This window comes from Rousettus aegyptiacus, unplaced genomic scaffold, assembly GCF_014176215.1.
Source record: "Rousettus aegyptiacus isolate mRouAeg1 unplaced genomic scaffold, mRouAeg1.p scaffold_m13_p_9, whole genome shotgun sequence".
Lineage (NCBI taxonomy): Eukaryota > Metazoa > Chordata > Mammalia > Chiroptera > Pteropodidae > Rousettus > Rousettus aegyptiacus.
Genome location: NW_023416312.1, coordinates 21,481,537 through 21,495,383, shown reverse-complemented (window position 1 = coordinate 21,495,383; position 13,847 = coordinate 21,481,537). Strand labels below are relative to the sequence as shown.

Sequence of the window (13,847 nt, the reverse complement as noted above, 5' to 3'; positions counted from 1 at the left end):
CAACTAGGCTGGTCCATGGGGTGCCCAGATATATGATCAAACACTATTCTGGGTGTGTCTATAAGGATATGTTGGATGACATTAATATTTGAATTGTAAAAGGATGCCTAATCTCTCCAATTTTATTCAACAAAGTACTAGGAATCCTAGCCAGAGCAATTAGTCAAGAAAAATAAATAAATGGAATCCAAGTTGGAAAGGAAGAAGTAAAACTCTGTTTGTACATGACATAATATTGTATGTAGAAAACCCTAAAGACTCCACCCCAAAACTATTAGAATAAACAAATTCAGTAAACTTGTAGGATACAAAATAATCAACAATCAGTTGCATTTCTATGTACTACAACAAACTATCAGAAAGAGAAATTTAAAAAAATTCCATTTATAATTAGAAGTAAAATGATGACATACATAGGAATAAATTGAACCAGGGATGTGAAAGATCTGTACATTAAAATTATAAAACATTGGTGAAAGAAATTGAAAATGACAAGCAAAAGTATAGATATTCTATGCCCATGTACTGAAATAATTAATATTGATAAAATGTCTAAATTACCCCAAACCACATACAACTTCACTGCAATCCCTATAAAAGTTCCAATGACATATTTCACAGAAATAGGAAAAACAATCCTAAAATTTATATGGAACCGCAAAGAACCCAACTAGCCAAAGCAATCGTGATGAAGAGAAAATAAAGCTGGAGGTGCCACAATTCCTGATTTCAAACTGTATTACAAACGTGGCATAAAAAAAGACACATTGATCAATGGAACAGAACAGAGAGGTGAGAAACAATGCAATGAATATATGGTCAATTAATTTATGACAACAGAGGTAAGAATATGAAATGAGAAAGGAAAGTCTCTTCAATAAATGGTGCTGGAAAAACGGACAATTACATGGAAAGGAATGAAATCAGACCTCTATCTTATGTCATATACGAACATCAACACAAATTGGATTAAAAACTTGAACATAAGACCTGAAATCATAAAATTCCTAGAAGATAACAGACAGTAAACTCTTTGACAATGATCTTGGAGATGATTTTTTGGATTTGACACCAAAAGCAAAGACAATGACAATGACAACAACTACAACAACAACAACAAAAAGTGGGACTATATCAAACTAAAAAGTTTCCACACAGCAAAAGAAACCATCACCAAAATGAAAGGTGACCTACAGAATGGGAGAAAATATTCGTAAATCGCATATCAGATAAGGGGTTAATATCCAAAATAAATGGAGAACTCATACAACTAAACAGCAAACAAACATAAACAATGCAGTTAAAAAGTGGATAGAGGAACTGAATAGATATTGCTCCAAAGAAGACATCCAAATGGTCAACAGGTACATGAAAAGATGTTCAACATAACTATTCGTCAAGGAAATGCAAATCGAAACTACAATGAGACATCACCTCACATAGCTAGAATGGCTATCATCAAAAAGACAAGAAATAACAAATGACGGTGAGGAGGCAGAGAAAAGGGAACTCTTGTGCACTGTGGATGGGAATGTAATTGGTGCAGCCACTATGGAAAACAGTATGGAGGTTCCTCAAAAATAAATACGATTACCATATATTCATTATAAATACTACTATGAACTACCAAATATACTATGAACTATTATTCATATAAATAGAACTACCAGAAGTGGATTCCAGCATTCCACTTCTGGGTGTATACCCAACAGAAATGAAATAACTATCTTAAAAAGATACCTGCACTGTCATGTGCACTGCAGCATTATTTACAATAGCCAAGACATGAAAACAAGTGTCTATCAATGGATGAATGGATAAAGAATACGTTGTAAATATGTTACAATGAAATATTATTCAGCCGTACAAAAGAAGAAAAATCCTGCTAATTGTGACAACATGGATGGACCTTGAGGGCATTATGCTAAATGAGCTGTCACACGAAGAGAGACAAATATTGTATGATTTCCCTTAAATGTGGAATCTTAAAAAAACTGAAGTCATAGTTACAGAGAACAGATTGGTGGTTGCTAGAAGTGGGGTGAGGAGTGGGGGAAATGGGTGAAGGTGGCCAAAAGGTAGAAATGTCCAGTTATAAGATAAATAAGTTCTGGGAATGTAATGTATAGCATGGTGACTATGTTAACCATAATATATATTTGGAAGTTTACTAAGAGAACAGATTTTAAAAGTTCTCATCACAAGAGTACAAATTTTGTAACTACGTTGAGATAATTAATGTTAACTGAACATTATTTCATGTGGAGATTATTTCATTATACATATATCAGATTGTTATGTTGTAAACCTTGGACTAGTACAATGTTAAATACCAATTAGGTCTCAAAACTGGAAAAAAAATCTTGCTTAAAAAAAATTGTGTTGGTTAAGGCAGATTGCCCTCCCTACTGTGGGTGAGCCTCATTTAATCGCTTGAAGACCTGAACAGAACAATAAGGCTGACCTCCCTTGAGTAAAAGGAAATTCCTCTTGCCTGACTGCCTTCCATCTGGAACACTGGCTTTTTGTTTTGTTTTGTTTTGCTTTGTTTTCATACTTAAACTGAAATATAAGCTCTTCCTGGTTCTCAAGCCTGTTGGCCTTTGAACTGGACCTACATCATTATCAACTCTCCTGGGGCTCCGGTTTGCAGATCTTTGAGACTTGTCAGCCTCCATAATTATATGATCTAATTTCTTATAATAAATCTCTTCATATCTATACCTACAGCTATAGCTACGTACCTCCTATTGGTTCTGTTTCTCTGGAGAACCATGACTAATACAAATACTGACCACAAATATTTAATTTTATGGTCCTATACTCATATTTTTAAAGACATGATCTGCTCTGAAGTTTTCTCATTCTGTGTTTGTATTTAGTTTTATATTCCTCATTCTCGAAAAACTGGAAAGAATGCTATTGTTTATATATATGTATATTTCCCGGCTCATGCTTGTTTGTTGGTTTTCACTTAGAAAAGTTGGATTTAAGTCTTAGGTTTATCTTAGTTATAATATATATTATACCATTACATATTTTCCTAGGAGGTGATAATGAGGGATGAAATATCTAAGAAACACTACCCTCACCTTTAGTTCACATATAAGCATTCGGCATTATTATTTTAAATATTCGTAGAGTAAAATTGTAGGAATAAATTAATTATTAAATAATCTTAGTAATATAACAAGAAAACATTCTACAAAATCAAGACCTCTTTTATTTAAATAGATTTTTTACAGTGAAATCTACAGTGGAATTTCCCAAGGACAGTTTGAAAGTCTAGAATTATATTGAGACTAAACACTGGTGTTAAGCAAATATGGAAAACAATATTATCTCATTGAGAAACTGATCATGAAAATAGGAAGACTCTGGTGAGAAAATCCCAGCCAAATGAGGTTAAATTTGAAAGGAAAGAATCTTCTTCTCTTCAGACTTTCATATGGTTGAGTGTTGTTTGCTGACAAATCTCCCATTTCGGACCACGATAGCATCCTATGATCTTTTTGATAGTGTAGGAGGAGATAAGTTAGAAAAAAAAATTTAAATGTCTGATGCTTAAAATTTTATGTAATTTTACTTTTTAATTAGCAAATTTAATGAATATTATTGGTTAGATATGTGACTAATTATAATTGAATAACATCATTCTATGATTTTTTCATATGAATAAACCTACAACCCATGAAAAAAATGTCCTTGAAAATCACATGTACTGATCTTTGGTACAGACTCTATAGACGTTGTGGCTGAGGTCCCTCCTCTCAGATTAGGAGGCAGAATCTTGAACAAGATTTAAAATATCTTACCCCCTGCCCCCACCTTGACTTATTTCACTTCTCTTTGACATATTGACTGAAATTCTACCAATAAGATTATTTGGTTAACAAAGATATTACTTTGAGACCATAGATCCTTCTAGAAGGATTGTGCCTATCAGTGATTTACACACGAATGTGAATTTGTTCCAAACGACTTTCACAAAAGCTTAGTTTAGGTGATGACTTACACTAAAGGAGTGGAATTTGATAAGAAGGAAAGGGAAAAAATGGAAAGAATTCTGAGCGATTGGAGATGAAGAGTAAACTAAAGAGAGTTTACTCTCAGCAGTGTGTTTAGGGTAGTAGGAATACCCTAGTGGACCTTGTCTCCAAGATTTGAAGAATATGTAGGATAGGCAAAAAGGGAGTATGTCAAAACCAAACTACTTAGAATTGGTTCAAATTCCACGCTAGAAAGCAGACCCTCCTATGTAAATGGGCCTCTCTAAGATTTTTTTTATAAGATATCCAGTACATTGTCTGTCTTATATCTGGCTATAAGAATTACTTCATTAATAAAATATGCTTTGATAAAAAAAAGAAATTGATCATGTCATCCTTATCCATCTCCGGTGTGTGATGCTATCATTAAAACAAACTTGATAGACATTGTTGTTAATTTATTTCTTTAAAGAATCAACAATTAATGCCTCTAAACTCTTTAGATAAGTTTATACTGTGATTTGATCCTTTACCTTCTTCATAAACACTGATTATAAAATAATATAAAGTTCCAAAGAGGAATTGACTCAAAAACAAGGTACATTAATCAAAGCCATGGGAATATATATATATGTCTGACTTTTATTTGAAAGCATCCATTAGCTTTTTAATAAAATAGACTAAGGGTTGAATTTTATTTTTCTACTAGGAACGATACATTTTCAAGGTTCTCTGGCCCCTTGCAAAGACCTTTAAGCTGGCCAAAGCAAAAATTTTCTCTGCCGCGCTGGCCCCCTGAGAGCTCCCCTTCCATTTGGTCTTGAAGCTTCTTGTTTCCGAATTCCGGGATGTAGTCTCCAGGTTAGACTTGTGCCTGTCCTCCTCCTTGACACGCTTCCACTGTTTCCATCTTTCCCATCTGGCAGTAGCACTCTCTTCTTCTGGTGGGTCTTAAAGGATAGATAGATAGATGGCTTGGTTCACTGCTCTTCCTCCTGGTAGAGCTGTTTATAAATGATCCTGAGTGAGTGAGTCCCAACTTTGTCAACACATTTCCCTCTTGAAAGTCAAAGGTGCAGCTCCCTTTGTGAACCCATCCTGTCCGCCATCAGTCTTAATTTGACTTGCCGAAGGTGACAGAGCTCCTCCAGAAGTTCTTTTTCACATCTTAAATAACCACGTCTTTTCTGCTCATTCCCTTGGGACCTGTCATCTTGACCAGAAACCTACCTCTGTCACTCCATTTTGTACCTTAAGAACGGAGACCACATTTGATTCTTCTGTGTTTCTCCAGAGTCAAACACAGGATCCGACATATATCTGGAGTATATAAATGGTTGTTGAATTGATGCACAAGTGAATTCATTATAAATACCTAGATTGGTCTTATCTCTTCCACCATAATATCCTTGAATTGTGAGAAATATTTTTTTCTTTTTAATTTCCATATATATGTATGCAATATCTTGTATTTACTTGCTTGGGACAGTAAGTGGGGAAAGATGGAAGTTTCCTATTTGTTTTTGTTTTGGTCTGCGAAAGATGGAGAAGTGGAAAGAATCACCGAGACTTTGGAGGTGAGGCTCTGCCATCAGAGAAGTGTGAACTTGATCAGGAATAGAAGGAGAAAAACAGAGATCCCTGGAGTTAATAAGGTCTAGGAACTGAGTGAGGAGGTCATCAGAACTGTCACTGGTATGGACGTTGAAGTCATTCCAATAAAGCTTTGTGATAGTAAAATATAACCAGTGATACCACAAAAGCACTGTGTTTAACGAATCAACCACGTTAGGACAATATTTAAATAAGTTCCCCAAAGAAATCATGCAGGTGACTAAATCAAAGTGGTTGCACCTATATTCATGAATAACATTGAAAAATATTATATATGCCAGACACTCAGCACTGAGCCCCGCTGTTCGCCCAGGCTCGGATGGAACCTGGAAGACGCGGACGGCGCCGGCCCCCTCGGACCCCCTCCTGCCCTCACATCGCCTCAAGCAAACACTGCTGGGTAAGTAACCGTCACTTCCGGTTTACCTCACAGCCCGCGGACCGGCAGCTGAGCCCGACTTCGTCCGGCCGCCCTGGTCGCCTACTCCTGGGACGCCCCGAGGCCCCGCCGCCGCAGCCCGCTCCACAGCCCCAGCTTCCTCACTGCGTGGGCCGTGGTGTCTGCGTCGCCCGCACTGCCAACCATGACCACCGTGCCGCCGTCGTGTGCGCGCCAGAACTACCACCCCGACTGTGAGGCCGCCGTCAACAAGCAGATCAACCTGGAGCTCTACGCCTCCTACGTGTACGAGGCCATGGCCTTCTACTTCGACCGCGAGGACGCGGCCCTGAAGCACGTCGTCCAGTTCTTCCGGCAGCAGTCCAGCAAGGAGACGGAGTACGCCCAAAGGCTCATGTGGCTGCACAACCAGCGCGGGGCCCACCTGCGTCTGCGCGACATCACCAGGCCTGACATGCACGGCTGGCACGACCGGGTGAGGGTCATGGAGTGCGCCTTGCACCTGGCGATGGACGTGAACCAGAGCCTGCTCAATCTGCACTGGCTGGCCACTGAGAAGAAGGATGCCCACCTGTGTGACTTCCTGAGGCATCACTACCTGGATGAGCAAGTGAAGTTCATCAAAGAGTTGGGAGACCATATCACCAACCTGCGCAAGATGGGAGCCCCAGAATCCGGCCTGGCCGAGTACCTCTTTGACAAGCTCACCCTGGGTGACAATGGCAAGAAGAACTGAGCCTGGACTGCCTTCCCCATGGCCATGGGCGACTTTCCCTGGTCACCGTGCCGAGCCTTTATATTGCAATATTGCCCTTGCGAAATCTTCAATTAAGCCTTCAAGTTTTGCCATTTCTCCCAATAAAGTTATTGATTCCTTAATAAATAAAGGTCTCTGGTGAATTGGTATGTGCAGAGCCCTCACCTTTTAGGCTTTAGAACAGATATCAAGGACTCTCTCCAGCCACCCATGCCCCATCCCCATGCAGCTCGGTATCTCCATGGACGGAGGGAGAAGGAATTGCGTGGGACCCTGGAAAACACAAAATTAACCTTCCCCTTATAAACAATGTGGTGTATGGGGATGGGGTGAGGTGGGTTGTCACCATGCTGGACATGCGTGTTGCCCTTACAAAACGTCTAAATACAGTTTTTGGCCTCAATTGTGCCCTTTCTTCCATTAAGGTAACATGATGCCCCAACCCCAAATTACCTCAATAGAAGGACTGAAAAATTTCAGGCCAAGGCTAAAGGTCAAGTTTCTGATACTGCATATTAAGTAGAATAAATTCCCCTGAATGTTGTCGGTGACTCACTACTTCGAATAATGTAGAGGGTGGGGGAGAGTTGAAGCTGGGAGACCAGTTATGAGATCTCGTAGTTGTTCCAGATGAGAGACAATGCTGGCTTGAACTACGGTGGTGACTGAGGAAATGAAGAGACATAGACAAATTCCAGATGGATTGGACGAGCTGACGAGATTTGCATATGGACCAGAGGTGAAGAATGAGAAATGGGGAAAAATAATCTAGGTTCTGGTGTTTGGACTTAAACACCTTGGTTGATGGTAGAGCTATTTATTCATTTGGGGATTTTTGGCCAGGGGCATATCTGAGGTAGAAGGGTGGGAATGGCATGACGGGTAAAATCCGAGGTGCCTATTGGACAGCCAAGTGGAACTATCATGCAGAGAGCTATAAAAAAAAATGAATCTGAAGCTCAAGTGGGATGTCAGGTTTAGAAATATACATAGGAAGGCATTGTGACTGGTAGGCTTACCAGAGAGATTATAGAGAGAGCATGGCACAGCCATCCCCATTAGAGGATGGGTTGAGGTGCTGGAACACCCAGAGAGCTGCTGTCCCCACCTGGACAGCGACCTCATTCCAGACTGTGGCCACTTTATGCACGCTTTCAGTGTATCCCAAAATCAGCCTGTTCCTGACTTCGTTGTGGCCTCTGGTTTCTTCTTTCAGGTCGTGACGATTTATCCCTTCTTCTTGTCTTCATGGCTAAGTATAGAAAGAAATTATTTCCCAGTAAAAAAGCAGATTTCCAAAGGAAATGATGGACATGTATTTGTATGTTTTTCTTTTTTATGTTCCCCTTTTAAAACTCTGCCTCTTTCTCAGTTCATTCTCTAACTAGACGAAATCTTCACCCATATAATCTCTAGTGCTATGTATGTCTGAGAATAATACTCAATAACATTGTGTTCCTTCTGTCATGTGTGGGTTACAAAGATAAAAGTTAAAAACTATAGACTTTGGATCCTGTATTCAAAGACACATGGGTAGATTTTAAAAGCCAGCAGATGGCTTTGAAGCATTTAGTGAAATTTAAACTATTTTAGGTAAGCAGTAATTACATTCCACATTTCTCCATACTGTGCTTCAACACTTTCTTAGAATGAGGATTATGGTTCTGAGGTCAGTTTCCAGAAAATGCTGTTGATCCTTTACTCATCTTAGTTAAATTTAGTCTTTTCACTCTATTGCTTGCTCTGCCTGCTTTGAGGACATCCCCTCTTTCTGATTTGTCTCAGACCTTACAGGCGTAGGTTGTCTCTGTGTGTGTGTGTGCGTGTGCGTGTGTCCACGCACTCACCCGTACACACACGCTAATATTCTGTTACTCGCGGCTGATCTAACATATATAAGAGAACTATGAGGAGAAGGCGGTTTTTAATCCCACTCAGAGAGTTAATCCATCTTCTTTTCCCCTCCTTTGTTCAGTACCCAATAAGTGCATGTGAGGTACTGTTTCAAGTGTTTTCCAGATACTGTGTTGTTGTCACATCAATCTTGTGAAATATGGATCTTCCCTATTTTACATATGAGAAAATGGGTTCAGAGTAGTGTCATTTCCTGAGGCAGCATAGCTGGTAAGTGACAGTGCTAGAATCATCTGGCTTCAGAAGGGGATAAACTCTTTGCGTATTTTCTGTTCTGCTGTCATCTCAATTTCTTGCACTATGTAATCCACATTACATAGGTCATTTTGTTTAGGCAACAGTCCTGTGGGAAAAGTCTCTTTATCTCTGTTTTATTTTTAAAATGGCAATTAGGTTTGTGGGCAGTGTTTGCATGTCCCTTCCAGGTGTTCGGACCCAGAGTCCATGCCCTCTCTTGCACCCAGCCCCGAATGATCTCTTTCTTGCTTGGTGGTCACTAAACATACAGATCCCTAATCCTCATCTGTATCTCAAACTGGCGGCTCTCTCTATTTTCAGGTCACAGACTTCTTGAAGAGTCGCCTGTACTTTTTGACTTCCTTGAAAGAATGAACTTCTTTGTATTAAGTCTCAGAAGCTGTACTACATCCATGAGATTCAGGAATCAAAACGTATAAAAAGATTTACAGTGAATCATTCATTCTGTCATTGGTCCCAGGCTCTTGAATTGCCTCCCCCCAATGGGCGTTCCTACGTAGAAATAGGCCCTTGGAGTTCCCTACTCTGCGAGTGACTCTGACATCCCGCGATTCAATGATTTTAATATATTTACAGAGTTGTGCGACCATCATCACAACCTAATAAAGAATATTTTCATCACCTTCCCCCCGAAATAATACCTCATGCTCAATTATAGTGACTCTGCAAAACCATCCCCAGCTCCTGGCAAACATCGATCTACCTTTTGTTTGTACCTTTGCCATTTCTAGACATTTAATATAAACAGAAGCATACAATAAGTATTCTTTGGTGTCTCATTTTTTTCACTAGACATGATATTTTTAACTTCATCCATGTTGCAACATATATTCGTACTTTGTGTTTTTTTTTTATTGCCGGATAATATTCTACTGTACCGATACATCAATACATCGCTTTTGTTATCTATTCACCAGCTGACAGACATTTGAGTTGTTTCTACTTTTAGGCTGTTGTGAACATTGCTGGTATGAACATTCACAGACAAATTTAAAAGATTTCTTATTTATCCTGGAGAGATACTTTAGGAGTGATCATGCTGTGGCATGTAGTAAGCATACATTTAACTCTATAAGTAACTGCTAATACGTTTTCCAAAGTGTCTGCATCATTTTACATTTCCGTCAGCAATGTGTGAGAGTCCAATTTCTCTACATCTTTGGCAAAACATGAAACTGCCTTTTTATTTTTAACGATAGCCATCCTAGTGGATGGGAAGTGGTTTCTCATTGTGATTTTGATTTGAATTTCCCTAATCACTAATGGAGTTGAGGATATTTTTATGGGTTCGTCTATAGAGACAGTAACTAGAAATCATATGAAGAAATTAATAACAGTGGTAAAAGTAACTACATAAGTAAATATAAAAGATAGTATTATTGCATGTTGAGTTTATAACTCCTCTTGTACTATAGTATTTAAAAATGCATAAAATAATTATCAGAGCATATTAACAGGCACGCGATATATATAATATGTAATTTCTGACAATAACAGCATGAAGGGGAGAATTAGAGCTGTATAGTTGCAGATTTCATATACTATTAAAGCTAAGTAGCTATCAATTCAAAAGAGAGTGTTTGAAGTTGAAGGTGTTAACTGTAATCTGCAGGATAATCATTATGAAAATAAATAAAAATATACACAGGGAAATAAATGAGGGTTTATCAGAATTATTCACTACAAAAAAATCAACTAAACATAAAATAAGTTAGTAACAGAGAAATCGAGGGACAAAAAACATACCTAAATATATTTTATATGTAAAATACAAAAACAAATATAAAAACTTAAAGGCGGAATTGAGGAAGAGAAAACAAATTGAAAAATAGCAGAACTAAATCTTCCCTTATCAATAATCACTTTAAATGTATGTGATGCAGATAAAGCAAACTTGAAGGGAAATTTACAGCTGTTAAGTGCCTAAATTAAAAAGAAAAAGAAAGATCTCAAATCTTACTTTACACCTTAACAACCTAGAACAAGAAACTTACCCATCCCCGGGGGAGGGAACATAGTTAGCACAAGGAAGGAAATAATAAATATTAGTGGGTAGATAAATAAAATAGAGAATAGAGAATAGAAAAACAAAGAGAAAAATCAATGAACCCCAAAGTTCTTTCTTTAAAAGATTGACAAAAGCAACAGCCGTTAGTCTTGACTAAGAAGAAGGAGGAGGAAGAGGAGGAAGAGGAGGAGGAGGAGGAGGAGGAGGAGGAGGAGGAGGAGGGGAGGGGGAGGAGGAGGAGGAGGAGGAGAAGGAGGAGGGGGAGGAGGAGGAGGAGGAGGAGGAGGAGGAGGAGGAGGAGGAGGAAGAAGAAATAACTAAAAACTGGAAAGAAAGAATATGGGGACATTACTACTGACTTTACAAAAATATAAAGTGTTTTAAAAGTATGCAGTGAACAATTATGCCAACAAATTTGATAACCTAGATAAAACAAATTCCTAGAAACGCTCGAACCACCAACATAATTAAGAAGAAATAGAACCTGAATCGACCTATAAGTAAAGGGATTGAATCAATAATAAATAACCTCTCACAAAGAAAAGTCCAGGGCCAGGTGAATTCTGCCAAACATTTAAAGAATAATTAACACCAAACATTGCTAAACTCTTCCAAAAAAATAGAAGACAGAACACTTCTTAACTCATTACACGAGGCTAGTGTTACCTGATACCAAAGCCGGACCATGACATAATAAGAAAATTATGGTAGAATATCCCTTACGAATATAGACGTAAAACCCTTAACAAAATACAAGCAAACTGAATCCAGCAGTATATCAAAAGGGTTATACACCATGATCAAGTAGAATTCTTCCTAGGAATGCCAGGTTGTCTCAACATATTAAAATCAATTAATTATATTAACACAATGATTTGGGGAGGGGGAGGGGAATCGTATAGTCATCTTAGTTGACATGGAAGAAGCATTTGACAAAATCCAATACCCTTCGTTATTAAAACACTCAAAAGACTACAAATAGAAGGAAACTTGTTCAACACGATAAAGGGAATTTATGAAAAACCCAAAGCTAACTTCATACTCAATGATGAAACACTAAAAGCTTTCCTCCTTAGGTCGGGAAAAAGAAAAGGATGCCTAATTTTGCCATTTCCATTCTACATTTTACTGGATCTTCTAGCCACAGCATTTAGGTAATGAAAAGACGTAAAAGACATCCTAATTGGAATGAAAGGAGCAAAGCAAAACTGTCTCTATTTACTGATGACACAATGTTACATAAAGAGAATCCTGAAAAATCAACAACAAAAATAGAAGTAATAAATTCAAAACAAATTTGATAATAACACATATTGACAAAGATTTGGATCAAAGTGGCCAGGGACACTGCTCCTGGGAGTATAATGTTTTATAAGAGTTTGGGGATTCATTTGTCATTATACGTCAGAAGACGTGCACACTCCACAACATAGCAATTCAAACTGGTAGGTATCTGTCTCAGAGAAACTCTCAAGTGCACAAGGACACAAGGAACTTCCTACAAGGACATATATGGCAAATGTTTTGTGTAATCGCAAAATATAATGAGAACAATAACAAACGAAATGATAGAAATCCATAAAGAAATAGATGGTGAAACAGGCATAAAATTACTCAGCATAAATGAGTCAAGATATTTAAATAAGGGCTACATATGTCTACATGGGCAAATTTTGTGCCCCCAAAAAGCAGGCTGCAGAAAATATAAGACTGCGACCACTTTTATAAATATTAAGCACACCCAAAACAGCACCAGCTACACGGATGGAAAAAAGTGTGGAAATACGGACAGGAAACATAAGCTACAGTTCAAGGTAATAGTTGGTTACCTCTTGGGAGGAAGGGGCTTGGGAGAATGCCATTGAGGCAGCATACAAAAGTAGCCTCTAACCCCCAAATGTCTAACTCCTTTAACAAAGACAATGAACTGAAGCAAGTGTGACAAAAGGTTAGCCTTGAATGCATCTGGGTAGGGGATAGGAGGGTGCGTTTTGTATTATTCTCTACATTTCTTCTGTATATCTGAAATAGTGCATAGAAAGAAAAGAGAAACTACATGTTTTTTTACTCGGGGAGTATGTCAGTTACGGACCATGCTATGGGGTGCTGTGAATGTCTAAGTGGGATCTATTTCATGGAGAATTCCCCAAAATACTTGACCCTGGGGCCATTTTTTTTCATTTTTCATTTTTATGGGATGAAAGATATCAAAATTATTTTAATTTTAAAACTTTCCAAAGTGGACTTTACATACTGTCTTCTTAAAAGAAAATTTCAGCCTTATTAAAATTCAACTTTATTTTTCTTCTGTCAGATATAGATGAAATCTCAAACAACTTAGCTTTTTTTTTTTTTTTTTTTTTTTTGCTCCTGGGGTTGTCTTTCTACCCCTTTCTTGAAAAATAAAATGTGTCATTTCTTTCAATATCATATAATGTACCAATCAGGAAGATATGTATATGGGAATCTAAAAATTACTTAGTAAATCATGGTTTTATACAAGCAAAAGTTATCTTTAAATTATACCATATTCCCATGGATTAAAGAGATAATCATAAAAAAATGAAATCATAAAGATCTAGAGGTAGCTCCTCTTTTCCTCTTCTACTGCCTTTTGTTTTCCCAGAACGACTCAGTCGTAAAGCCATGTCGTCACATAATAAGAACATTATAGAGATAAGCAGGATAGGCACTTGCACCAGGACAGGAAAAACTTTGGTGGCTCAGAGTGAGGTAAGATGAGTATCTGCATAGGAGGAAGGGCTAGCATGGGTGTTAGATCCTGAACAGGGTGAACAGGGTACCCGTGAATGCAGGTAGCCTGGCTCAGGGTGTCAGAGACTAGGTAGGATGAAGAGAAAGTCTATGTGGTGGCTTCCAGCTGCAGCAGTCTTGGAGTTTAAGTGG

The 13,847-nt window shown here is 38.2% G+C and overlaps 1 protein-coding gene across 1 annotated transcript; it reads left to right on the top strand.

The window, feature by feature from the left end:
* The first annotated feature begins 6,187 nt into the window (after positions 1-6,187).
* LOC107506495 (ferritin heavy chain-like) lies at positions 6,188-6,739 on the top strand. Its single transcript, XM_036226979.1, has one exon. It carries the CDS (start codon positions 6,188-6,190, stop codon positions 6,737-6,739), a length of 552 nt encoding a protein of 183 aa, XP_036082872.1.
* The last annotated feature ends 7,108 nt before the right edge of the window (positions 6,740-13,847 follow it).

Bases quoted from the DNA above. Each gene is read 5' to 3' on its own strand.
- LOC107506495 (XM_036226979.1), top strand. From the start codon at position 6,188: ATGACCACCGTGCCGCCGTCGTGTGCGCGCCAGAACTACCACCCCGAC.